At 44.0% G+C, this 27,612-nt stretch overlaps 1 protein-coding gene across 5 annotated transcripts in view; it reads left to right on the top strand.

The window, feature by feature from the left end:
* Positions 1-27,176, top strand: part of dot1l (DOT1-like histone H3K79 methyltransferase) — a 32,077-nt gene extending 4,901 nt beyond the window's left edge. Inside the window, exons 2-29 of one of the 5 annotated variants that reach the window (XR_014595323.1) lie at positions 7,143-7,186; positions 7,291-7,365; positions 7,620-7,683; positions 8,113-8,341; positions 8,571-8,665; positions 9,220-9,282; positions 9,415-9,470; positions 9,815-9,894; positions 11,247-11,315; positions 11,408-11,514; positions 12,255-12,296; positions 12,386-12,481; positions 12,588-12,807; positions 13,000-13,113; positions 13,475-13,566; positions 13,847-13,948; positions 14,567-14,704; positions 14,947-15,072; positions 15,315-15,754; positions 15,870-15,957; positions 16,093-16,242; positions 18,031-18,073; positions 18,280-18,905; positions 19,541-19,746; positions 19,905-19,978; positions 20,070-20,765; positions 21,512-22,348; positions 22,528-27,176. Coding sequence is in view for 3 of the 5 variants with exons in the window: in XM_083969999.1 (XP_083826125.1) it covers positions 7,143-7,186; positions 7,291-7,365; positions 7,620-7,683; positions 8,113-8,341; positions 8,571-8,665; positions 9,220-9,282; positions 9,415-9,470; positions 9,815-9,894; positions 11,247-11,315; positions 11,408-11,514; positions 12,255-12,296; positions 12,386-12,481; positions 12,588-12,807; positions 13,000-13,113; positions 13,475-13,566; positions 13,847-13,948; positions 14,567-14,704; positions 14,947-15,072; positions 15,315-15,754; positions 15,870-15,957; positions 16,093-16,242; positions 18,031-18,073; positions 18,280-18,905; positions 19,541-19,746; positions 19,905-19,978; positions 20,070-20,765; positions 21,512-22,176 (4,800 nt within the window). In the remaining 2 variants the exon portion in view is untranslated. Of the gene's footprint in view, positions 1-7,142; positions 7,187-7,290; positions 7,366-7,619; positions 7,684-8,112; positions 8,342-8,570; positions 8,666-9,219; positions 9,283-9,414; positions 9,471-9,814; positions 9,895-11,246; positions 11,316-11,407; positions 11,515-12,254; positions 12,297-12,385; positions 12,482-12,587; positions 12,808-12,999; positions 13,114-13,474; positions 13,567-13,846; positions 13,949-14,566; positions 14,705-14,946; positions 15,073-15,314; positions 15,755-15,869; positions 15,958-16,092; positions 16,243-18,030; positions 18,074-18,279; positions 18,906-19,540; positions 19,747-19,904; positions 19,979-20,069; positions 20,766-21,511; positions 22,494-22,527 lie in introns of those variants that run through there. The other 4 variants (XM_083970001.1, XM_083969999.1, XM_083970000.1 and 1 more) reach the window with 4 other exon arrangements.
* The last annotated feature ends 436 nt before the right edge of the window (positions 27,177-27,612 follow it).

Raw genomic sequence — 27,612 nt, 5'->3', positions numbered from 1 at the left:
GCATTTCCAATTTATATTTTTCCTTACATAAAAACTTACAAATCTCTGGTTAGACAGCCCAGCACTGGAGTTGCATGGTCAGCCTCAAGGTTCCTCTCTCTTGACTGGACTCTCTTGGAGCCTGGTACACACCCCCTTCCTTGGAATGTTGCTTCCTAATGCTACAAACAACAAATTAAACAGATGTATAAAGCAACGTATAGATTCAGCTGCACCACTTAATTTATATTCACAAACTACCATACAAAAATTCGATCACTTTCCCATATCTTTATATTTTTTCCCCCCAAAAAAACTTTCAATACTTTGATACTTTTGCCACAAATTCTGTCAAACTTTTAAGAATTTCAAAGACCTAAGGGAACCCTGGGAGTGTAGTGATCTTTTAGCTTTTAGGTGCTTTGTCCCACCTAATCCAAACTATGGTACATTACTAGAAAATACACAAACTTATGTTTACTGTAAATTATCTATAACAACTGTTATCAACAACAGTACCTTACTTGAAAATGTATTAGTGTAGTTAACTGTAAATAATCCAGTAGGTAACCATTTTTGCTTTGTGGGCCCATGATGCATTGTATAAGAGACCAGTATCATACCGTATTTTTGAAATTATACAGTTTTGTACTGTTTTCAATGTTTCTAAGATTTTTACTGGGCATTTTAGTTGACAGTCAAGGCTTTCACAATGGTATTGAATCAAATTAATATTACAGACGCACACACAAGATTATAAATCATAATCTTCTCGACAAGAAACGTGACTGGGCTGGCTGCCTTGGCTCCTCTCTGAACAGTGAGCGCAAGGGACGACAATAGCAAGCAGGCTAAGGCTATCCTAGCATGCTACTAAAGCTAGGACATTAGGGACAAAAATAAAAAAAAAATATTTTAACGGACTCAAGTCTGCAGGACTCACACAGGAGGGCTTGGGTGTTAGACCGAGCAGCATACAGCAGTTTGGCCGCATTCAAATGATCATATTGTATGAACATTTATCACCAGAGAGCACATAGCCTACTAGCCACTTTTACCTTACCTCCTGCCATGAAACACAGGCACGCACGCACTCACACACGCACGCACATAGACCCAGGCGAATTAATAATGTTTTGGTGAAATTCATAAGTGGTGTCTATCTAGATGTTAATCTTCTACATGACTTTAGCAGTTACATAATGTTAGCTAACCTTGGTCGGTAATGTGTTTGTGACTGTCTGAACATCTCAAGCTAATAACATCATTCAGAGTAATGTTAGCATTATGCTAAGCAAAGGTTAAATCAGGTCAGGTTTAATCAAGACGTTTAATTTCTACATTTAAACTTACCGCAACGGTGTAGCCTCTCTCCACCAAGGTTGATGAATGAACTTTACTTGTCCACCGTCTTCTTCGTCCTCTTCTTTTGTTTAACGTAAATGCTTAATATAATACATCCATGCGTAAATGGCAACTGGTAAATGACTTTTAGATGCATTCCCGCCTAATCCAAACTACAGTACCTTACTAGAAAATACAAAAGTGTAGTTTACTGTAAGTAATCTAGTAAATAACTGTTTTTGTTTTGTGGACCCATGCTACAACAGTATACTACTGCATTTTTGAAATGATACAGTAATATACTCTAGTTTATAATAAAACTCCCATGATGCAATGCATGTTACAGTTTTATACTGTTCAATGTTTTTAAGTTATTTTACTGGACATTTTAAAGTAATTAACTGTAGGTTTTACAGCAAAGGCTAACAGTGTATGTTCTCATGGGCTGCTGAGGTACACGTAATGGAGAAGTGTGTGGCGTAAAACCCCAACACCCGCGATGCGTCACACTGATGTTAGGAGTGATTGAATGGAGAGGTGTTTTTTTTTTTGAGGAGGAGTTGCGTGTACGTCAGTTGTGTTCGCAGTGGGGAGAGAGGAGAGTCTCGTCCTTTTTGTCTGATTCTCGCTTTCAGACAGTGTTTATTTTTAGCAGCAGCCCATGGCCAGTGTAGCTTTGTTCTGTCTTTGTGTGAGCAGGTGACCTACCAAATTCAGCGTCTCATTCGCTCACTCACACGACCTCTTTCACACACTCACAAACGTTGTATACCTTCCCTATTCACAGCAACATAGTGTGTTAAATCTGTCTTTGATGCTGTGTGTTCAAGAATATTTGCAGCTCGTGCTGCTCATGAGCAGCACTGCTAGCAGTTAGCTTGATCATGCAGATGAGCCGGAGCCCCGCACAGACAGAAATAGAAGGAGATTTCCTGTGTTACCATGCATATTTGAGTGTGTGCGCGCATGCATGTTTGAGCTTTGGCGGAAGTTTGCGTAGTAGTGGCGGGCAGTATTGAGCGGGAAGCCGGGAGGCTGAGAGCTGTTTAGCTGCGGCTGCTGTGCCAGGCCTCAAACAGCTGACAAATACCGGGCTTCCCCTCCTCTCTCTGCCCCCCTCCCCACTCTCCCCAGTTTCAAGCGTTTCTCGCTTTCACTTTCTTTCCTTTTACCCGCTTTTCTTTTAGCCACCGATTTTTTCCCCTCTTTTACTTTCCCTTTTTTCTTTCCCTCCACCAGAGGCTCTCCTCTGCAGTGTGCAGGAGCAGGAGACAGAAAGTGGGTCAGTGGGTCAGCTGAGGCTGGCTGCGCTCAGGGTGTAACTTGAGTCCTATTACTCCCAAAGAGCTGCTCAGCGCACTCCAGCTAAGATTACCAACTATAGATTCCCTGCACATGATCAATATACGTAATCTTATCTAATTTTATGAAGCTTTGTTGTAGGCTTAAGTGCTATTTAAACCAGTATACCTTAAGTTGGTTCTCTCAGCTGTGGTTTACGATGATCTGAGCCTTCAATTAATTGACCAGACTTCCTGACAAAGGGTTAGAGTTACTCCAGGTGAAATGAATCTTTAGTTTGAATTTATATTGAGGCTATCTGCACAAAAGAATTGCAAGACAGACAAGGATTACAAGACACAAGTTTCCAAGAGTGTTTTTACAATTACAAGAAAAATGCAGGAGGGCTTATTGCCCTGTTTGAGCCCGCGCTTGTATTATTGGCACATGAAAGAAGGTGTATCCCGCTCTTTCTCACCCTTTTCATATTAAAGTTTCTGTTTAGTCTTTTGCTACACCGTCTATGAATTTTGCTTTGACTGTATATTTGAGACATAATTCAACCTAATCAGTTATATCATAAAGCCACTTTAAAACTATATTGTCAATTATAGCTGGACAGCTGTTTGAACCTATAGACATGTGTAATAATAGACTACAAAGGCAAAGAGTGTGCTTCATTCACTGTGTGTAGTGTGTTGTAATTGCTGGACAAAACTGGATTAAGTGAAACTGGTACTCAGCTGTGTCTGGATGGTTGTGATGCCACAGTCTGCCACTAAAACTGCAACGAGAGGGTGAATCAGACATTATTGTTGTTGTGGTTATTATCACACTGTAGTGAAGTTCGACTGTGACTAATGGCACGTTTCCACTAGCGCGCTTCGGCTCGGCTCGGCACGCTATTTGCGTGTTTCCACGCCAGGTACACTTTTGGTATCACCTCAGCCCTGGTTCCAAGCGAGCCGAAGCGTTACTAAAACGTGACGTCAGCCGACTGCCTTCCACTGATTGGCCGATGAGTGTCGTCACTGGAAGCGTCATAACCGCGCGACGACCGACTATAATGTAAGTAGTCATACTGCTGTATGGCTTCCCAAACTCTCCGGTACTTTTCAATAGTGTTTTGTCTCGCGGCCCGGAGTCTTCTCTGGCTCTCTTCTCTTGCCTTCTGTGCGACAAAAAGCCACAGGGTGAGCAGCAACACGATCGCCTCGATGTCCTCCATGCTGTCCACCTCTGATGTTGTTGTTGTTGTTCTGGTCTTCCGGATTTGTACGTTGCTCGACGCCGTGTAAATGACGTCACGGCGGTTTCGCGCAGCCGTGTTATGACGACCCCGCCCACGTCGAGGAGGCACCAAGTGATACTCAGTTGTAATGGAAACACAACCGAGCTGAGCCGAGCCGTATCGAGCCGAGCCGTGCTAGTGGAAATGCGCCATAAGTCATTTCAGTGTGCCTAGTTTTTAAACACATGCATTCTTTACATTCAGCCTTTCTCACCATTAACTGCATGATACATATTAAGAACAGAAATTGGAAAATTGGAAGCTCCCTTCCTCTACCCATCTCCTCTTTAACCATTTCTGTGACTTGTCCAAGTGACTGTGTGAGACATCAACAGGCACAGGATGGAGGTAACGGTAAAGCCTCAGCAGCTGCATTTGTTGTGTAGGCAGCAGCCTTCCTACCCTGCTTCTCTGCACTCGGCTCTTGGTATTAGTCCCATCTCCAAGGCCATCTTAAACTCTTTATTCCCACATGACTCGCAGCTCTATAATTAATATTGCCTGGGCGACAAATAGACCATAAGATGATATCATGTCTTAAAGGGATACTGCACCCAAAATCAATAATTCACCAATTTTCTACTGACCATCATGCCAAGGAAGGGTTTGGAGAAAACGCTTTTTGGAGTTCCAGGACCCGGCTGGCAACGGATTTTCTTATAATGGCGGAGGATAGAGTTAACTTTTGAATCGTCCAAAACACACACTATGAAACATTCAAATACTTCCATACTGCTTGTCCGTACTGACCCAAGTGTCCTGAAGCCGTGACATGAAAAAGTTGTTCCGAAAAAATTAATTTGATCTCTGTTTTTGGCCTTGTTGTAGTAGTAGTAGCTCCGAAAATTCTCCAAACCCTTCCTTGACATGACAGTGAGTAGAAAATTGGTGAATTATTGATTTTGGGTGAAGTATCCCTTTAAAGGGGACCTATTATGCTTTTCCAGCTTTTCAGACTTTTATATATGTTTAAAATGTTGGATAATGGTTCTAGAGGCCGTGGAAGTGTCATATCATGAGGTTAATGCATTTGGAGGTAAACCCTGCTAGATGATTGGGATTTCTCTTGGATTTCTCTGCACACCTGTTACACTCGGTTGCGCTGACTTTTTTTCACATGAGGCACGCCATGACGTCATGGCGTGCCGGACTCCCCTACATGGTCATGCCGAGGTCTCTGCTCCAGCCGGCCCCGCCTCCTCCCATGCTGCTCTGTTGTGGCTGGTGTCACAGCGGAGAGCGGAGCGGACTACTTCCTGCTATTTCCCTGCATGTTTTAGCGCTGTAGCGTCACTTTACTAAGTTTTATTTAGAAGTTTACGCCGACGTTTCATGTAAGTGAAGCTGTACCTGTGTGAGAAGCGACGTACCGCCGGGGCGACGTTGTTCGCCGGACCGATGTAACGCTGGACCACCGGAGCACCGGAGCTCCGGAGCTGCAGCGGCTCCTCACACAGGCAGAGCCCGTCTGCAGGCCTCCTTGGCCGGGCAGACGTCCGTGCTCATCGCGGTAGAGAAAACCATCGCTAATAAACATACCCGCAGGTTTTTTAGACGTTTACCACCGTGTGGTTATTGTTTTTAGGAGATAAATGTTGGTCTCATTGATGAAATCTTACAATTGTGGCAGTTGAATTAGTTTGAATGAAAAGTGAAGCTGTGAGAAGGAGGAGGAGAGGCGGAGCAGTGCTGCGGAGCTCTGTAGTCTATGTGCACAAATCACCACATTTACATCAATAAATAAGTGTTTTACAATGAACTGACCAGTCTGCATATATTTTTAATTTATTTTATATATTATTTTTGCATTTTTATATTACATGTTACATGGTTACAGTAGCCTACATGGCAAAGACTACTCTATACCATCTTTGGTTAGGGTGAGACGGTCATGGGCACATTTCATTACACAATGTAGACTGGTCAGATGCAGACTGGAGATACTGCCTACTGCAGATTTAGCTTTTGTTTGCATACTACATTTTGGCCAAATCAGTATAGGTACTAGTAGTAGACATCGTCATGGTAACGCAATGCTGAGGGAGTGGTTCATTTGCATTTAAAGGGAGGGGCCACTGAAACAGACCGTTTTGCAGAGCCCTGTTTTTGAGAATGCTGTGATGTTTGATCTTTGGGGTATTTTGACCGAAGCACGTCACAGACATGTCTTTAAGACACCCAGGAACTATTTTAGTTTGTGCAAAAAGGAGCATAATAGGTCCCCTTTAAGTGAGGTTGTGATCTCTGTTGGGACTTCAGCTGTGTAAGAAGTCTCTTCTCATACACCACTTATCGTCCTTTCTTGGCTCTTAATGAACTGATCAGCTCCTGTGCTGGTGTTGGGCTACTCCTGTTTTCTTCTAAACTGCATGTTTCCACAACATCAGCAAACTTCATCAAAACCTTCTCAGTGCTGCTCACCAGAATTAAACTGTCCACTTTTGTGGTTGAGGTCGGGGTTGGAGGCGTTTACATTTGATTGACCAGTGAGCTTACACACAGCACCCCTAATGAAAGGCACTCAGTGACACACAGGGGACTATGACAGAAGACTCAGATAAATACATTTGTGGGAAACACCGCAGGCTGAAAGGAAGGTGCTGCAGGCTGATATTTATGTCACAGAGCTGGCAGATTGACATGTCTGTGCTTACCACAGCTGGAGGTTTCTGGGGCTTGGGTGGCAGGTGTGGACCTGAGTGTTGGGTCTGGCTGTAGCCCGAGGTGTCCTCCACATGACAGTCTAGGTTATGACCCTGTTGGTTTTGTCCTTCCTGGTGTTTGAGCTGCATGGCTGGCCTTGATTCGCTGCGCTCAGTTCATTTCCTCTTGCATATTGACAACTTCAAATTACCAAATCCTTCCTCCTGTTGTTTGAGGTAATGGACATTGTCTAGGGAGGCGGTCCTCCACTTCTTCACTGTTTTAACTGACAACTAACTTTTCTATTTAAAAATCAGTATGAAAACGATATTGGTATTCTGTAGTCTGCTATTTTAATGAGAGATATACAGACTGTTCGAGGCATTGTACACTCTGTTGGCAGTTTATTAGGTGCACCTAGCTCAGACCAGTGCAGTCTAATATAACGGTCTCAAAATAAATCCTGCTGTCATAAGGGTATAATGTCGAGTCTTTGTGGAGACTCTGTTTTTAGAGGTGATGATTAAACTTTATGGTCATTTTGGAGGCTGTAATTTGTGGTGCTACTAAATTTAATGCTAACGTGTCCCTCCTCTTGTTTCAGGATAAACACCATGACGCTGCTCATGAAATCATCGAGACCATTCGGTAAACAACCTTTTCTGCTCTCTGACTCAACTTGTGCGTGCTCCCACAGTCACACGGACAGTAAGGGACTGTGTCACGATTTGATGTGTGTGTACTCTCTACAGGTGGGTGTGTGAGGAGATCCCAGACCTCAAACTGGCGATGGAAAACTACGTGCTCATTGACTATGACACCAAAAGGTGAGACACACACTGCCAAAAACATGACGTCATGCTGAAGAGACTTTGAGCCACTAAATAAAAAGCTTGTTATTGACACAGATTTTTTTTAATTTACTGGCTCTGAACAGAACGGACACTTTTAAGTGGAATATTTTCTGAACTGTATTTTTTGTGAAATCAACATTAAACAGATGTTGGAGTAGGAAGTTGTTGTTTTTTTCATCTCATAAAAAAACTGTTGACATTCATTTTGTGACTTGTTATTCTCACAGCTTTGAGAGTATGCAGAGACTTTGTGACAAGTACAACAGGGCCATTGACAGCATTCATCAGCTGGTGAGTCCATATGTGTGAAGGTTTTTCAGTGTTGTGTAGGTGCAATCAAAGTGAAAACATTAGTCAGTCCTACTGTGTCTGTGCGTGGACTGTATGCCAGAGTTCTTTGAATGTGTGCCATGCATGACTTGTTTTGAGTGGGACAAATTCTGTTCTTCATCGGTACCTCTGTTTGTTTTGTGTTTTAATGTATGTCTTAATCTAGATGTTTTGTATGCTCTATATTTGCGTCATAGATTACCGTATTTATATTTTCTTATATGTTTGTTCTATCTGGAGAACACTTAAGTTTTTTGGTTTAGTTTTCACTTCTGCATTAGTGGTCGGGGGAAAAATGCTGATTAGGACATATTCTTGACTGGCCAGTGCTACATGATAAAACAGTGTTCACACATGAATATATTAATGACTGGGAATCCCATTTTACAGTGGAAGGGGACCACCCAGCCCATGAAGCTGAACAAGCGTCCTTCTAATGGGCTGCTGAGACACATCCTACAGCAGGTGTACAACCACTCGGTGACTGACCCGGAGAAGCTGAACAACTATGAGCCCTTCTCCCCTGAGGTGTATGGAGAGACCTCTTTTGACCTGGTGGCTCAGATCATTGACGAGATGGAAATGATGGAAGATGACACCTTTGTTGACCTCGGCAGTGGTTAGTGTGCTGTGTTTTGGGTTGTCCAGGTTTCAGGCAGGATTAAATGGTATTTGTGTGGTTCTGTAAGTAGGTTTAAAGTACACAAATGGTGTTGTAGGGGAATATATTTTACATATAAACAAATTATTGTATGTTGAAAGACAAGAAAGGTCTGTAGAGGGTTGGAGGTGTGGCATGTTTTGTGCAAGACATGAGTGTATAACCAACTTGAAATTGTTATTTACAGGAGTGGGGCAGGTAGTGCTGCAGGTTGCAGCAGCAACAAACTGCAAACACTACTATGGTGTAGAGAAAGCAGACATTCCAGCTACCTATGCAGAGGTAAGTACATAAATATCTCATAGGACCACTGGGTATTCCTGGAATGAGCCGGCAAGCAAGACTAGAGCTGCATTCACTCTAATACGTAGCAGCACTTTCAGTCTTTATAGTGAAATGACTGTTGGCGCAGTGTAGTTGCCACCACAGACAGCTCTGGCAATTAAACAGTCTGGCAAAAGTCTTTGTGTCTGATCATCCTTCAAGCAGGTTCGTCATTAGTATTTTCTCACTGATTCCCCGTAGACAGAACCATAACACCATGGAGCAAACGTGTCTAAGAATAGCCCCTCAGCACAGTAGTACAAGGGACTATACTTACCCCGGCTGTATCTTTGTACGCAAAAAAAAAACTATTTTCATTTAGTTTGATTGACTGCCAATCCAAGCAAAAGGCTCAGACTTAGTCTGATTTTAATCACACTGGTGTCAGGAACAGAATCTGAATCTATCTGAGCCTGAAGGCTCAGGTGAAGTTGATAATCCTATTTGTTGGAACACACACAGATAAGTTGTTTTTGGAAAAAGAAAACGTTTTGTTCTATTCTTTCTTTTAGAGCATGGACAAAGAGTTTAAGAAGTGGATGAAATGGTATGGAAAGAAACATGGGGAGTACACAGTAAGTTGATATTTGCCAAGACTAAGACTTGTGGCATTTGCCAAGACTAAGACTTTTAACAATGCACACCTCCATGCAGCAGGTCGGGTATTCAGGATTTTTACCATAATGTTATTGTTTGTTTGTTTTCAGCTGGAAAGAGGTGATTTTCTCTCTGAAGAATGGAAAGAAAGGATCGCCAACACAAGGTGGTGTATCAAACCTGTTGACAGGGGTTGACAGGGATCATCTGAAAGACACGATTTCCATTTATTATAAGCCTGTTTATATGCTTAGTTTATGCACAAAATGGAAATGGAAACCACTGTAATGCAATTTCAATGCTACCAAATACCTTCATGGATCAATCATTTCCAATATGACTTGTAATGAATTGTGGATTGTAATGAATGTTACTAGTTCTGCTTGAAGTTGATGAGCATTTGTTGTATTTATTTAACTGATCCCCTTTGCTGTTTTTCAGAAACGTGCCTGGTATTTTTGTTCTACTAACTGTAGATCTAAAATGTGTCCCTTTTTGTCTGTCTTGCAGTATTATTTTTGTGAATAACTTTGCCTTTGGTCCAGAGGTAGATCACCAGCTGAAGGAGCGCTTTGCTAACATGAAGGAAGGTTGGTATTTTTCTGGCTAACTACTTAATTATTTTTCATGTTTATCATCGATTGCTTCCCTGCCACTATCACCTGATTGCAAAAGTTACTTGAAGCCTAACGTCCACTAGGTCAACTAGGCAGACTTGTTCAATATATATATATTTATATATAATATTTATATTATTTGATAGCACACAGTATAGACAGGAAAGGGGGAGGCAGAGAGAGGGGAAATGACATGCAAGAAAGGTCTGCCCGACGCAGGATTCGAACCGGGGACGCCTGCATTGAGGACTGTAGCCTCTACATGGGGCAGCCGCCTTAACCACTGCACCACGCACCGCCCCAGACTTGTCAACTATGTTGGCCTCACTTTGATGTGTCAGTGTCTTCGATGCCTGGAAAGCTTTCGTTGCAACTCGTGTAACACGCAAGTTGCACCAAATGAATCAGAAAGCAGAGGAGCAAAACATGATCTGGCAAATTATGCACATGAAATATTTGGGATTCTCTGGTTTATTGGTGGAGTGGGGCTCCTGTTGGGGGGGGTGGACTGAAAATGCAGCTTTATCATTACGTACAAGTCCTGACAACACATTCAACCAACAAAAGTAATAAATAAATGTGAGTAGGGGGCTGTTTATGATGAAAAATGGCGCTGTAATTCCACTTGCCTTGAAGTCTTAACAGCAGTACGCTATGTCTGAGATCACCATTTTATATGTTGGCTGCAGAGCATTTGTTTGATAAACAAATGGAGACAGTTTACGCTGCCTCATGGTAATTACTTCAAAGGTTGATTAATAAGACAGGTGTTGTTGATAAATAGCAGGTGTTAATAGCCTTTTCTCATGGCAACAGATGTTTTAGGGCTAGTGCTAGCACTGGGAGTGATGCCTGGGCTTAGTGTAAAAAGTATTTGTTCTGCTGTTTTTATTGGCGATTAAAATAACAATGGATGGTGTCAAGTAGCAGCTATCCCCTTCATGCTGCCTTTTCAAGGCGCCTCGCTGCCTTGTCATAAAAGATAAGAACACAAACAAAGGTGTTGTAGCTTTGAACCAGCGATTGAGTTCTGTGTCAAAGGGAGAGCTGGCACGGTGGGGCAGATACCGGCAGCGTTGAGGTAGATGTTAGGCCTGTGATTTCACAAAATCACCAAGCACATCTTAAATCGCACTAAGGAAGCATTGTGCCAGCTTTGGTTCTTACAGTGTTAAACAAATAAGGGCAGCAAGAGGGACGTCTGTTTAAATAATGGCTGAATATTTTGTCTGGTTTACACTAGTTTTGTCTAGTGTTTCATATTATTGCCAAAGTAGTGGCTGGTTGTGTATGTATTCATTTTGTCTTTATTTTTGTGTTTGCAGGTGGGAAAATTGTATCCTCCAAACCTTTTGCACCTTTAAATTTCAGAATAAACAGTCGAAACTTGAGTGGTAAGTGCCACATTTAGTGAAAAGGCCTTTTTGAAGTCTAAACATTTTTGTGTTTTGGATCTGACATGTGTGTTTTCTTCTCTGTCCTGCAGATATTGGCACAATAATGCGTGTGGTGGAGCTTTCTCCACTTAGGGGTTCAGTGTCCTGGACTGGAAAACCAGTTTCCTACTACCTGCATACCATAGACCGCACCATAGTAAGCACTGAAACTTTTTTCACCATTGCTTCTGTACCCAGTGATTAGAGGAGGACCCAAGGGCACTGACTGGAATTTCTAGCAGGGCAAAACTTTGGGGGGAAAAAAACAATAAAACACTAAATGTACAAACACATCGTTTATTAGAGAGGAACAGGCAGCTCAACTTGACAGATAGGCTGCCATAATAACTGCTGGTATTGTCCTAATGAGTAGTCTGTCCCAGGAGTATGCGATCTGAAGAAAGCAAACAGGGTTAAACTAGGTAACACAAGCCCATTAGATAACACCAAAGTGTGTGTCTCTCCAGTAATTGGTTAATAGTCCCTGGTTATCAGGGGGAATCCCAGTGAGAAAGCCGGCACGCTGTCTGAAAGGTGCTGGTGACACTGTTACTCTGCGCCCATAACTATATTTCACCCAATGGAGGGTGGTGGAGCTTTTTGAAATGCTACCACAGCTAAAATGATGTGGTGGTGGTGGTAGTTTTCTACCTCACAGAGAAAGGCTTTGGTTAAATCTAATTGTTATGCCACAGGTTGAATGTGTAAAACAGAGCTTACTTATTCATTTCAGTGAGATCATTCTTGTGAAACAGTGTAGTCTCAAAAAATTAAGTGCTGTCCAACAGAGAACCATATTCAGCTTTTGCTGCAATGCGCTATTGGCAATGTCAAGATTGTTGCAAACCAGGATTAAATGTTTAATGTAATTTTCTTCTTGCTCTTCTTTTTTTCCAGCTTGAAAACTATTTTGCTAGTCTCAAAAATCCTAAACTCAGGGTAAGTCCCGTTTTTCTTCAGTGTTGTGACTGTGTTGCTGGGCTTATTGGAATCCTGTTTGTCAATGAAAATGATCCATCTTGTATCAGGAGGAGCAGGAGGCAGCTAGGCGACGTCAACAGAAGGATACAAAGGACAGCAAAAGCAATACCACCACGCCCACGAAACCGAAAGAACAAACCAAGGTAAGACGCGCACAGATTTACCAGAATTTAGCGCGTTCAGTTTCAGTGCATTTGCCATTGCTCTTTTCTAAATGTTCATATGTCTCTGTGTGTGTGTGTATTACAGCAGGACTCCTGTGGTGAGGAGGAGCGTCCTAGCTTGGTGACAGTGGTCAAGCCGACTGCCAAACCCCGAAGAGCCCGGCTGTTGTCCAAAGGTCGCAAGTTGAACAACAAGAAGCGTGGTCGACCCAAGAAAGCTGCCCCGGCTGCTGAGAGGAAAAAGAAGAATCAGAGCGCGCTGGACTTGCTGCACGCCAAGACCCTTTCTGCAGCGCCCCCTCAGGGTCAGAGCACGAGTTCGCACACATTCACGTACACGCAGAATGTGCTAATAATTTTCTTCTCACGAGTAAAAGCATAACCGCAGTCATGGGAGTCTTCAGCTACATCAAGTTGTAGGAGAGACTGCTAGATGTCCTCTTTACCTCAACAATGTAGGGCTCATTTGACTTTAATTGTGCTTGCTGTGTGTACAGATGCATACCACCCACCTCAGAGTCCCTTCTACCAGCTACCTCCCAAGGTCCAGCACTATCCTCCCAGTCAACTGCTGCTGAGCCCAACCCCACCCGGCCTGCAACAACTGCTAGGTGAGCTGATGAAGGTTTTGTGTTTAATCTGTCATAGTGGTTGTCAAATAATGTTTTAAAACTGGAGGTTACAGTGTTATAGTAAAGTTTCACAAAGTACAAACAACGTGGAAAATGTGATCTCTTTATGAAAATTGAACACAGTAGTCTAGACTGTACAAAAAAAGGACTGTAGATATCAAGAACAGAATTTACAAATGAAATAATTCATTAACTTGACCTTATGCTGAAACACTGTGTTGGCCTGAAAGTTGTTTGAGTCTCCTTGTCAGTCTGTCTTAGTTAAGATGTTTCAACATTGTGACTAACAATGTATCCTGATTTTCTCGTGACCATGTCTTCTTCCTATATCTTTTCACAGATAACATCAAAGTTCAATACCTCCAGTTTATGGCCTACATGAAGACTCCTCAGTATCGCTCCAACTTGCAGACGCTTTTAGAGCAGGAGAAGGTAATTAGTGATGTCAGAACAAACCTTACTGGTGTGCTACTGCTTCAATTTTGTTTTTCATAACAACATGTAAAGAAAAAGAAAAGAAAAGTAGCTCTTTGAGTATCTCAAAGGTTGGACTGTTTTGTTATCTTTGGAGACACCTATGGCTATTCATGGCTATGTCAGTCTTTGATTTGAAATATACTTGTATGGAGTGCATTGCCTTGCCTTAATGTGTGCAATTATTTGTTTTGTCCATCGTCTTATTTGTATTCTTGCATTTCCTCTTTGTCTCCAGCAAAAACACAGGGACCTGTCAGGGCAGGCAGAGCAGCTTCACTCTGTCTGTCAGACTCACAAGGAGAAGATCAAAGGTCTGTTTCAGACCAAACTAGATGAGGTACAAACGACTGCTTTATTGTCCTCCATATCACAGATGTAATGACACAGTCAACAATATGGCTGTACACTGTCTTATATAACCGGCGCCCAGAGGTTTGACCCACTTGTATTCTATTTCTCCTGCCTTGCTCACAATTCATGCATCTAAACTATCTTATTCTGACACAATTTAATAATCCAAGGAAAGCACAATTGCTTTACATTTACATTAAAATGCACTTATTTTGAGACATGGTGAGTCTCGTTTCATTTTTATCTTATGCGCAGGTGAACATGGTTTAACAAATATGGAAATACATCTTGTATATGATAGAGAGAGGGAGAACCTGCAGTATTGCAACACAAAGGTCACACTGGTTAAACATTTTCAGTGTGTAGCACCTGAGGCCACACCCAGCGTCTCCGTACGTGTGAATGCTGTCATCAGGGTGTGATGAGCGTAATGTCAGGTTATAGTGAATACACCCTGATAAAACAACATTGTTACTGCAGAAGGGTGACAACTCCAGCCACTGGAGGTCAGCAAAGATAGAATTTTCAGTTATGTTAAATAAGGTATTATGTGATAATGGCTGGTGTATGATGCTGTAAATGTCCATGTGTGTGTGATAACCAGCTGGGAGTGAAAGCCCTGACTGTGGAGGACCTGCTGCAGGCCCAGAAGGAGATATCGGCTCACAACCGCCAGCTGAAAGAGCAGACTAAGCAGCTTGAGAGAGACATGGCGTTGCTGAGAGACCACAGCCTGTTACTGGTAAGGCCCCGGAGCCTGTTGCTAACTTCAGCTCTGCATCTAGAATCATCACCTGTGGTTCACACTCGGTACCGTTGCTGTCACTTTGCATTCGTGTCTTGGCAGTTAAAGTTTTCCTGCACTTCTAGTTTTGACTACACTTGCTTGCAGTCTCAAAATGTTTCATTTCTCTACAGCATTCTCCACATTGGCAATGAAAAGCTGATAAATAACAGCAGCGGTGTATGTTTGGTGTTTTCCAGCTGAAGTCTCGGTGTGAGGAGCTGAAGCTAGATTGGGGCTCTTTGTGTTTGGAGAGTTTGCTGAAGGAGAAGCAGGCACTACGCAGACAAATCTCTGAGAAGCAGAGACACTGCTTGGAGCTGCAGGTACACAGTCCATCTCAATTTTAGGACAACCAAATGCTTGAATCTCTCTCCTTCCTCTGTTACGCTCCTCCATACTTGCTCTATTCTTTGGTGTCTTCCCCCCCAGCATCCATCTGTCCCACTGGCTCCTTAGTGATATCTCAAGAAATTAAACTTGTCACCTAAGCTGCAAGTAAATTTAAATGAACATTTTCCTAAAAATATTTTCCTGTGTAATTGCTCCCCCTGGTGTCTGTTTGCAGATTAGCATTGTGGAGCTGGAGAAAAGTCAAAGGCAGCAGGAGCTGCTTCAGCTCAAATCCTACAGCCCCTGTGATGGCTCCCCGTACAGAAAGAGCCTGGAATCACGCTCTTCCACCGACATGGACTCCTCTAAGCATGGCCTGTCCTCAGTGCCAGCCCTCAACGGCGTCAGCCCAGACCTTTCTGTCAACGGCACCAGCTCACCATGCTTTGACCGGGCCAACAACAAGGGGGAGCTCCTTTCTCGTTACCTGCCTATATCTCCTGATCACGAGATCGTGCCTGCCAACTCTGATGCTCGGCAGAGGCAGCAAATCTCGTCCCACACGCTTCCTGACTACACACGCTTCTCCCCAGCCAAGATTGCCTTGCGGAGGCACCTTAACCAGGACCCCACCGCCTCTGCTCACTTGAGAGGTCCGGGGCTGACCACACACAGGTTAGTTGGTGGTTTTGAGGGCTTTCAATACTTGTTGTTGTGAAGATCTCCCAAGTTGTTCCCTAAAGCAAAAGGCTGTTAACTAGCTTTTCCATTTTTGTTTGATTTTTTTTAGGGATTTGGGAGGTGTTAACTCCCCCCTTGGAGCCAAACAGAACTGCCCCTCTCCTAATGCATCTGATACACACAAAGGTTCAGAGAGGGTAACTATTGATCTTTCCTTCCTTGCTCTTCCACTTGCACCTTTGATCTTTCTTCACTCACACAATTTTCTAACTTCCTTGCAGTCTGCGGTTTCTTGCACTGTTCTCATGCCTTTTACCTTTTCTTTATTAAAGGGAGGTAAAGAGAGGAGTCCGTCTGTTCAGGGTGACAACAGTATCACAAGCCTTCCAATTAGCATCCCACTAAGCACTGTCCACCCAAGTAAACTACCAGTCAGTATCCCACTGGCCAGTGTGGTGCTACCCAGTCGTGCTGAGAGACTGGTGAGTGCCCTCACAACAATTTCTCCTTGTTACAGTGACTTGTTGTTGTTGTTTTACCCTGTTATCCATTCTGCTATTCTTGTCTATAATGAGTGAAACTGTTGATGTCCAGTGGCGTGTGTCTGGATTATGTTCTTGAAGTTTTGACACTCCTTTGACAAGAAGGCTTTCTGTGCCTAACAGCCTGGTCGCACTGGACGCGGAACCGAAGCGCAGCGCCCTGGAGCGGAGGCAGTTTCAGATAGGCGCACATGTTAATCGGTCTGCCTGGTCGCACATCTCGCGCTGTGGAGCGCAGTGCGAGCGCCTGCAGCGCTTCAGACCGGTTCAGTTCTATTTTTCCCGCGAGCCGCGAGCGCCGAGAGCGCCGTCAGTCAAGCTGGATAGACCAGATCATACCAGACAGGAAGTCGGGCACAGAAAAGGCGAGAGAATCCGGTCAATTTTCAAAATAAAATAAATAAAATAATGATTAATTAAGTTGTTGCTTGTCCGTCTATAGCCTAAATATTTGTCAGTTGCGTCTGCACACGAGACACACACATGTTTAGAATGACATGTGTGTGTGGAAAACCGAGTGAATACGAGTATGGGCGACTGCAGTCGATGTCTGACGGGCGCGGAGAAAGGAGGAGAATACGCTCCACCCAAGCACCCGAGAAGCCGCGCGCAGTGCGCACGCTCAGCTTCCGCGTGCAGTGCGACCAAGGGGTTAGTCTTGGCAGCGTACATTATTGCCCCACTATAGATGTGAGGAGAAAATAGTTATTTTGTACACATTAACTCTTTCGCGACCATTGACGAGTTAACTCGTCAAAACCGTTTTTTTACAGATTAAGATAATAGACACTCTGAGGTACCCTGTGTGTGATTATGGTAGTCCTCTGATATGTAAAACTGTTTTAAACTACAATCAAAACATAATGTTTTTTATAAACTGTATGATCTTGGTTTTATTTGAGTAATCGTTCTCCTTGAATGCTGCTCTGGGGGCAGCGTGCAGCGCTGTGCGGCTGTCGGCTACAGTGTTGCCACTTTCTCGCTGAATCTGGCGACTTTCCAAACCCTCTTTTGACAAAAGCGACCAACGACAAATCTGGCGAGTTTTTCCGGTGTTGTTTACAAACGTTTCTGGTTTGGAGACTCGGATCTGAAAGCCCGTTATCACAGCTGTTTTCACGGTGCAGCGGAGCGGGTGCTGAGCAGCGGGGGCTGTGACCGGCCGCCCCCGCCCCAGAGCACTCATCGCCGGCCAGTCACACAGCAGTGTCCCGGAGCTGCTGCGCTGCGGCCAGAGACCCACACCGCTGCACCGCTGCTCTCCAGGCTGCCACACCCCCCAGATTTACCTACAAATATATTTATTTAGCCGTAGAAATGATTTGGGAGACGCCACACTGCAGAGTACCGGTAAAATGAGCAGATTGCCACTTGACACAAAAGTGCGTTTTTCTCTGAAACTAGAGCGGGAGCTCCGTTTTTGGAGAAACCCAGCTCTCTTCTCCTCCTTCCTACTCACGAACGAAACGGCGGAAAAACTCGCCGTTTTTTCGAGAAGCACGTTGGAAAGTCACTCTTCAACCAAGTGAAGACCGTTTGTTTCTAGGTGATGTACAGAGTTCGGTTCGACGTGAGATAAAAGGTAAACAAATAGCCAAAAACATGTGGTCCTGAGTGGATGTGCTGAGGAATTAGTGTGGTCGCGAAAGAGTTAAGATAAGATAATCAAGAGTGGTCTCTTATTAAGAATGGTCTTTAACAGCTGTTGTACTTTGCTTATGATTTCAGAGAAGTACTCCAAGTCCTGTCTCTCAGGCAGCTCAGATCAATGGTAAGTAATGGATTACCCCTCAATCACTCAGTTTATTGACTACATATCGCATTGTCACCTTAAAATGATACATTACATTTTTTCTCCCATTCTCACCTCACATTAGTGACTAACTTTTGGATAAATAAGTGCATGGAATGGGTTTTGTCCTGTCTCTGATAATTGACTGTCTGCTCTTCCTGTCCATCCCTCCGGTCTCTCTTTAGGATATTCATCCGGCTCAGGGCTGATGAATGGAGGTCCCCACCCAGAGGATCATAATGGAGCTTCTTCATCACCTCCTCCACACAGCAACAATTCTTTCGCAGGACCAACAGGCCGAGGAGGTCCCATCCAGAGCCCCCCACTCAGCACCGGAGGCGTGCTCCAATATGCAGATGGACCCCCTAGGATTCTTCCAGAAGACGGACAAGACCGCCAGGGAGGTGAATCCGACACCGAGCCCCAGGACAGTGAACTGCGGAGGAGAATCTTCTTCTCTTCCTCCTCCTCCTCATCCTCGTCTTCCTCTTCGTCAGGCAGCGGAGGCAGCGTGGCTGGAGGAGCACGCCTCCACCATCACATTGGCAACTCAGCCAAGCAGGGATACCACAGTAACCATGGAAACCACCACCACCAGTCCCCTGGCACACAGCACACTCACACACCCATGCATACGTTGTCATCGCATTCCTCCCACAGTCTTGGTTCTCAAGAAGGACGCAAGCGGGGGAGAAGGAAACGCAGCTCTGCCGGGGCCATCACAGCCAGCGGATCCCCAAAGAGGAGGTCATTCCCCGGGCTCAGCACCAACAACCACTCCTCAGGATCGCCACTTAACATTAACTCCATGGTGAGTCACCAAAAACATTGGGGATGAAAACCTGTAGGGTTAACTATCCCTTTAAGAGTCCATATAGTATCGTATACTATATGGACTCTTAAAGGGATGGTCTCATGGAATTTCCTGATTTCCCTCATCAAACTCATCAAATACACAATCTAACAACTCCAAAACGCTCTCATGGACAAGTTGTGACCTGCATGTTCACCACGCTATGAGATAATAACGGAACGTTACGAGACAGAGTTGTTTTCTCAGCAAATGCAGAGACTGCTTGCCGAAAAACTGCGCCCGACGGGAACGCACATCAGCGGTTTTGCATGAATTTACAGGGATTATTATAGGGATTATGGCAATGGGCCAATTTGCCAAAATGTTGAACTGTCCCTTTAAGGTGTCAGTTTGTAAGATATGATTGTACAAAATTGCATAATGGTTATTGGACTCCGCAGAACAATAATAATATCAGTCAAAGTCACTATCCTAAGGCCATATGTTGTATTTTAAATGATTAGACTTCACACCAATACACCAATACATCTTTGTTCAGTGAGATCGCAGCCTGGGCCGCCTGATTATTGAAGACCTGTTTTTATCAGTGAGTGACATCTAGATGTAATCTGTAGGTTTGTTGTCCCCAACAGGTTAACAACATCAACCAGCCTTTGGAGATCTCAGCCATCTCCTCTCCAGAACAATCAAGCCGCAGCCCCGGTGGGCCTGACCTGGACCAGCCTCCTGTCTTGAAGAGGGAGCGTCCACTGGAGCTAAATGGCACAAGTCGTTACTCCTCAGCCCCCAGCTCTGACGACGAGGACTCAGGATACCCTGCCGACAGCTCCAGTTCACGGTAAAACACTCATTTTGAAATAAAGATGAGAATAACATTGTACCTGCTGAACCTGATTTTGACAACATCAAGTCTTGCAGTTTTCTATAAGACGCATTTTGTCTGCACCTTTGTGTGTGTGTTTGTTTTGATTTTTCACTGTTGCTCTTTTTTTCTAGCATTGAAAGAAAAATTGCCACTATATCCTTGGAGAGCAGAGATGGTCCTGGCAGATTAGGAGATGGTGAAAGAAGTAAGATGAGAAAATGTTTGAATGAAGTTAAAATAAAATCTCCTGTAGTCTGCTAGTTGATGACAAACACACTCTCTTCCTCCATCACCAGGCAGAAAGTCTGGTAGCAGCAGTGGAAACAGCACCGGCAGCGAGGCCTCCTCTTCGTCCTCCTTGTCCTCTACCAGCAAATGGAAATCTACCTTTTCACCTATTTCTGACCCGAAGCAACCCAACTCTGACCTGAGACAGGGGGGCTCTCCGTTCGGCATGGGGGGATCGAACCGGGGCACAGACTCGGACTCCGACCACAAACAGCAACATCAGCAGGCGAGGAAAGGGAGCGACGGAGAGTCGTCCAGCTACATGACTCCCAATCCCTTCCTCAGTCAGGAGGCGGGGACCCGGGGCAGTGGCGGCGGCGGAGGAGGCGGCGGATCCCAGGGAGGCGGCGGCACCGACCAGCGCCAGGCTCTCCAGAAGCAGAAGGCGTCTCGTGACTGGGAGCTGAAGACGAGCAGCAGCCTGGCCAGTCAGAACCTCTTCATTTCCGCCGCCGCCAGCACCGGCGGCGGGATCCTAAGTGGGAAGGTGGGAGGCAGTCCTGTAGCAGTTTCCTCAACCACAGGCTCGTCTGTGGGACAGTACCTGGGGTCCCAGTTCCCACTCGGAGGGGCGTCGGTCTTACAGTCCTTGTTCGGGGCCCAGACGGGCGGATCCACGGTGAGTGGGACCCCGCGCCTCGTCAACGGACACTCTGCCCTGGGAAGCTTCTCCAGTGCCGGGCTGGCAGGGGGAGCGGCTGGAGGTGAGCATCACTGGTTAACTCATCCTGTTAAAGGTTTTCCTTGGGATTGTTGAAGAGTCCAGAGTGAGGTCTTAGTCTTAGTCTGAGTAGAGGTTCAGCTTGATAAAGAGCTCTCTGAGGGAAATGACACCAGCTGATAGTCGACAGGTAAGTGGAGGCCCAATGCTTTTGTCGTTCTGTCTGCCTCAGTCTGACAGTTTGACTGACTGACTGACTCTCTGTGCTGCCTTGCTTTGACATGGACTGGCTGCTTGAGTGCTGCAGTTGGAAACACCCTTGGAAAATGTTGAAATGAGAATAAATACTCTGCAAAAAAAACGAAAGATCTGCAGTCTGCATTGATAACATGTTTTACATAATTATTACATAATTACCACATTGTCATTTTCTGTGGGTGTATCTGTCGGAGTTATATGTTGGAGTCAGTTCACTTGCAAGCAGAGATGAACCCAGAAATCAGCTTTGCTGTGTTAAACCTCCTGTTTAATCCTGAATTGGCCGCACTGATTCGGTTTCATCTGACTGCTGTCACAGTGGACTGACTCGGTTTGCTTTTTGTGTGCTTGTCTTAGACTTGCTTGGCGCTATGCACAACCTGGCTCAGTCCTTGCTTCTCTCTTTGTCCCCCCTCCCTCTCGCTCTCTTTGCCACTGTTATCTGCTCTCCTCCCTCCCCCTCCTCCCCCCCCGTTCTTCACTCTCTTGCCCCGCCCCCCTCCCCTCCATTTTCTGCTATATGATTTGCAGGTATATTTCACCACGTGGTTCCCTCAGTGTCCTCCCATCAGTTTGGGGCGACGCTGCCCGCCCCCGGAGGCCTCAGCTCTCTGCTCAGTCTCTCCTCCTCCTCCTCTACCTCCTCCCAAACCCAGCAGCACGCCACCCCCCAACCAGCTTCCACGCGCCTGGCCACCGTGTCCTCACCTCTCCCCCTCTCCCTCTCCCAGGCGCAGCATAGTCGCACCCAGTCGGTCCTGCACAGCCCTTCTCCTCCCACGCTCTCCCTGCCCCCGCCGCCGCCCCTGCACAGCGTCCCCTCCTCCTCCTCAGCGTCCACGCACTCTGAAGCCCCGCCATCCTCGCGCCCAGACTCCCTCCACTCCTCCCGTCTCTCCCACTCCTCCCTCCATAACCAGAGAGCACAGTCATCCCTCGCCCTCTCCATCTCCTCCTCCTCCTCCTCCATCTCTGCCTCCTCTGCTTCTGTCTCTGCTGCTGCCGCCACCGCGTCCCTCTCCTCGTCCTCCCTGTCAACGTCCTCCTCGTCTCGTCCATTCGCAGTGCACTACTCCCCCCGGCTGCCCCCTCCGCCACCGGCCACGGGTTCAGGCGGTGGCGGGGGCATGTGGAGAAGTCAGAGCATGCATGGTTCCTACATCGCCTCCCAGCTCCCCGGCGCCCGACCTAGATAGGGTTTGGGGGGTGAGGGGAACGGGGGGAGGATGGAGAGGGGAAGGGTAAAGGGCAATCAGAGGATGGAGAGAGGGAGAGAATGAGAAAGAGAAAGAGACTGGTAGGGAGTGAGTGGGACAGGATGCCTGTTTTTCCCTGTGCTCCCTCAAGCTGTTGTTCTGCTTGAACAAGGTAAGGCATGTCTTGGGTTTGAGATTTAAAGTATAAAAAATGTGCTGGATGATAAATCTGCATTTTGAAAGAGACAGGATTTGCTACTTACGTGGTTCATTTGTTTATCATTGTCTTGAATCTATCAGCCACAAAATAACTCGTGTTTTTTTTTTTCCCTTTCTTCTTTCGTCCACCAGGTAATTAATGAAAACTACCTCAACATTAAATAAACTATGCAAATGTCCAGGTGTGGACCAAGGCACTCTCCTCACTCACTGGTGCTTCAAATCGTCTGCACTACCCGACTGCCTCCAAGACCGGCTTCTGTACTGGGATCTCTCACACACACACACATACACACACACTAACCACCACCACTATGGTCACATTGAGCAGAATTCATTGTTACTGGTCATGTTTATGTGTTGAGTGTTGTTAGTAAATACGTTTAGGTCGGACATTGTAGAAATAAACAGTCCAGCACTGAATGAACTGAATTATCATGTATGGTTTAACATTAAGGTGCTCAGTCGTATCATAGTTAGTCATGTCTTAGCTACAATATAGCAACTAGTGTTCTTCCGAAATGAACAGTTCTGAGTGACTTTATCTAACGTAGAACAACCGCTGGAAGCACACAACCTTTTTGAGCTGAATCTCAAAGTTTCAGTTCACACGCGTGCGCGTACGTGTCTTGGCACACTCCAACACACCATCCAGGCCAGTTCATTGGACTCTGCTCAGATGTCATGCAGCTTTTCCTGTCTGCATGCGGGTTCTGCTATCTGTTTTCTTCCTTCAGTGAAAATTTGGTGTTTGTTGCAGCATATTTGACTATGAAACAAGATGAGGTTTTTTGTCTAAGTTCACACTGGATAGTAAGATTAGTTACTCATGTAGCAGAAATTGTACAAATCCTGGCTGGATTGTTGATACCCATAAAACTCTGGTTATGTTGATTATTTGCTATATTTTTTACATTGAAGAAAATGCAAACATTAAGTCACTCGTATTTAAGTCTTTTTACTTAAAAGTATAGTGATAAAAAAAAATAAAAAAAAATCCTAAAACACTGTTCTTGCTGCCCTTTCTGGCACACACAACTAAAAACTAATTCTCCTCTCTTTGCTTCTAACCGGAGCAAAGATTCTCAGTAATGAAAATAAATCTTGTAATTTCTTCAGTGTTTCTCTTCTAATATCAGATATCTAACATATCAGTGAAGTTTCTTTGTTTACTGAAAGGAAAGAGACTTGGTATTTTGTGAAATAATCAGGCCGGTTAACTTCTTCTAAAGGACTGAGTGATGAAGAGTTTGGAAGAACATCAGTGTATAGCTTGATGTCCCATAAACATAAAATGTTTTGTGTTCAATTTTGAAAATAAAGTGAATTGGCAACATTTTCAGGGGTGCCCATAACAGAGCATAGCTGAGTACATTTTAATGTTGTTGTTTTTTTGTTTTGTTTTTTTGTAAAGACCCAGTGAAATGAATTTAAAGAGATGGTGCTCTGGATAGATACTGTTAGCCACTCTCCGGTAGAAACCCGCTGTTGGTGGGAGTCGTGGCTTTTAAGTGAAGCTGAAACCAGGTGTCTTAGAGTAACCATAAAATCACAGAAGATTTAATGAATTTGTGTATTTATTAACATTTACTTCTTCAGTCAATTTGCTAAATCACACTACTCTGTGGGGCCACGGCAGAAGTACTCTTACAGCAGGAATTTTTAACTTTTCTTAAGCTAAACTTATTCATATTTATCTCTGCTGTTGGTAAATACAGGTTTAAGAAAATGTGTAAGTCTCAAATGTGGACATGTGTATGTGGAATTATACTGCATTTAGTTTATTCAACAACAAGCACACTCACACACACTCATGCATGCAAATCCTCACACTGGGAAAACACGATTAACCATAACCACAACAAACTACTGGACTCTTCACACCATTTCGTTTGCTTTTTTTTTTTTTTTATTGTGTAATTTGTTTTTGTAAGCAATGTTTGTACTGTGAATGTGATTAATTCTCCAACTGTATAGTTGTGTATAATTTAGATTATTATATTTATGCTGTCAGTCTCTCCATACGCCTTGGTATTTTTTTTTCTCTTTTTTTTTTTTTTAATCCTGAAATGTGTTGACATTGTAGAATGCAATAGTGTGTGTACTTGACTCACAGTCTGAAAACAATGGTGCTAAATTTGGACTGTGCCTGAACTTATTTATTCTATAGTGAAAACATCAAACAAACAAATCGAATACTTGGTGCTGTACACAGGGACATTTGTAAAGCCTTTTTTTTTTTGGCATTTCCTTTCTCATATTTAATACGCTATTGTCTGGTTCTTTGAATGCCGAGTGTACAACCGTAGTCACCACCTTTCGATAAACTACTCTGCTACAGCTGGCTCAGAGTAAACAGGTTTAAGGGGCCTCTGTTCATGTTTCTCACGCAGCTGTTGTTGTCATGCGTCAGCCTGCTTTGCTCTCGATAGCGAGCTGCTTGTCTGAAGTGAACAAGACACACTGTTTTTGTACATAACTTTTGTTTTTCCATGTATGTTTCCATCATAAACAGAAAGGTATATAAAATATGTATCTATATACAGTCTATAGCTATATATATATATATGAGTGTGTATATATATATATATAAATATAAATATAAATATAAATAAGTGAATGGGGTGTTTTGGTGCTGGCATTGTGACCCTTAATTTGAACCTGTTAAACAGGAGGCTTGAAGCCAAGGAGAGTGAAGCGATGCCACCGCAGGACCTTAACAAACGGCGCCTAACACCACGGCGACACAGCAGCGCCTCTGTCTTTGTGATATTCACCCCTCAGAACTAGAAATTCAGATGCTGTCTGTGTGTGATATACACACGAAGGTGCCGGTGGCTTAAACACAATTAGATTCCAGCACTAGAACTGTTATCACTTTTATCAGATGTTTTAATGTCTTTGTTTTGTTTTGGGGTTTTTCTTTTATTTATTTTTTTCTACCAACCTAGATTCTGCAGGAAAAAAAACGGTGCTTCTGTTTCCAGACAATGGCAATTCAGATTTTGCTGACTAAATCTTTCCCGGTGCATACAGAACTAAAAGTGTCGACCTCTTTTCACACACTGGCCTGTCTGTAGATGTCTTACTGACTACTGTGAGACGCGCTGGTGTTAAACACTCGTGTTAAGATGTGTGTGTGCATCACTTGGTTGGGAGCAAGAGGCTTATTTTGTGTCTCTGATGGTGGGAATACACTTAGCTCAGTTTGTGTGCATTTGTGTGAGCAAGAGCGTGCGTGTGTGTGGGTGTATGCTTTTTTCCCCCCACTTGCCTGTGCATATCTAAGGGAAGATTTGACTAATAATCAAAGCTTTATAGTAAACTCCTGTCCTGTGCACTCACTCATCTGTGAGTGTTCAAGTGAAAAGAAGAAAGTCATTTTAGAAACAGAATTAGAGACGATAGAGTCCATTTGTTACCAGCACTGAGAGGTCCTTTGTAATTACTGTTGATGCTGTTATGATTTTCTTATTCTTGGTGTTTGATACAATTGCAGTTTCATGTTATGCTTTTAATTGTCTTCGGATTCCTGTCGGTTTTTAATACTACTAGTCAGACAGACAGCACGGTGCTCTCCTTCACTTAAAACAAGGAAATTGCAGCTATTGATACTAAAATACTACTCTTCCCCTGTTGTGCTGCAGGGTTTTATGGTTTAATAATCCTCAACACGAGCTTGCCTGGTGGCTTTTCTAGACGGTCCGATCTAACCTGCAGGAGTTTCTCTTTCACCCGGTGGGACGCCGCGATGTATGTGCCAGTGAGAATAGTTGAGGGGAAACGGCCAGTGTTAACATTCATTGCAGATTTCAACCAGTTATGTAGCTCCATGTGTAATCAGTCAAAGGGATGAGGTGCTGTTTTCAAAGTCCTTTGGTGTATGAGCACGATTTGAACTTAAAGCTTCTATGCAGTTCTCCAGCATACTCCATCCTGGTACATTTTTGGTAGATAAATCTGTGAGAGCGTTGCAGTCGAGGCTGTTTACTCTTAAATCCTGCCAAAGGTCTTAACTCAGGAACTTCCCATTGACTTGAAATGGTTGTAAATGGTTCTCTTCCAAGTACTGCATGCCACAAATTAATTTCACCATCTTGTGGTGTGATGAAGTCCCTCTCCAACACAACTCAGGACCAGAACAAACCCCTCGGTATGGGTATTTAAAGATTTAATAAAAAAAAATAAAAAAACAAAAAATTAGTCATCTGCCTTGTCAGTCATTCTCACTGTCACATACATCCAGCCTCTCTGGTGAAATGCGGCTTTATAAAGCTTTATGAGTCTGTCTGATCTCGAGAAGCTGTGAAATGGCTACGACTTTTCAGCATCTTCCTCATCTCACAAATGCCTCCATCTAGATCTGTGTCACTAAGAAGGAGGTTCACCATTCTTTGTTGGGATCCCCCTTTCCGATTCGCCGGGCGGGGTTAACGGACATTGAAGGACAGAGGTGAACTGTTAGTGTGTGTGTGTGTTGTGATCTCTGATCGGTGAAGCCAGGGCAGGTTTGAGGTGCAATAACGGCAAACCTACTTCCCAAAAGGCCCCAGGTTTTCATGGAAAAAAAAATTGTTACTGTTAGGTGTTGGTGCTTTTATCCTAAGATGTTATAATGAAACAAATGGAATTAATGTGTTTTTTTTCTGCGTTTTATGATTATTAATAAAATGTTTCATATAATATTTGAATTAATTTTGTTGTGTGATGGTGTTTTTGTGATAGATCTCACTGAAGTTCACACATCAAAACTAGTCTGTTTTATTTTTGAACATAGTGTATAAAAAAAATAATGCAATGTCTCCACCTTGTTCATGTGTGTAATTATATCAAACTTTACTGAAATGAGTTGATTACCTTTTTTGCTTTCTTCACAAATAACCGGAGTACCTAGAACCACAAAAATCACAAACCCTCAGCGAGCCTGAACAGAAACAAAAGCTCTGTTGACAACGTTAGAGAATAGTGAATAATTCCTGTCGTTCCAACACTGAAGATTTGTTACTAACTAGCGTGAACCTTGGCTTTATCTCTTGGGATGCAGAGCCGCTGAAAGGCTCAGAGACCTTGAGTGTCTGCAAAACAAGGCTGCAGCTGTGAAATGAGACATGGGAGTAATGCTTCTCTGAGAGGAGTCAGGTCTGTAGGCTCTGTTCTGATCTCAATGCACAATTTTATTCATCTTTTTCACACCCTCAGCTATACAAACATGCATGA

Source organism: Trachurus trachurus (assembly GCF_905171665.1).
Source record: "Trachurus trachurus genome assembly, chromosome: 4".
Lineage (NCBI taxonomy): Eukaryota > Metazoa > Chordata > Actinopteri > Carangiformes > Carangidae > Trachurus > Trachurus trachurus.
Note: the sequence above shows the minus strand (reverse complement) of the source record. Positions and strands in the feature narration are given on the sequence as shown.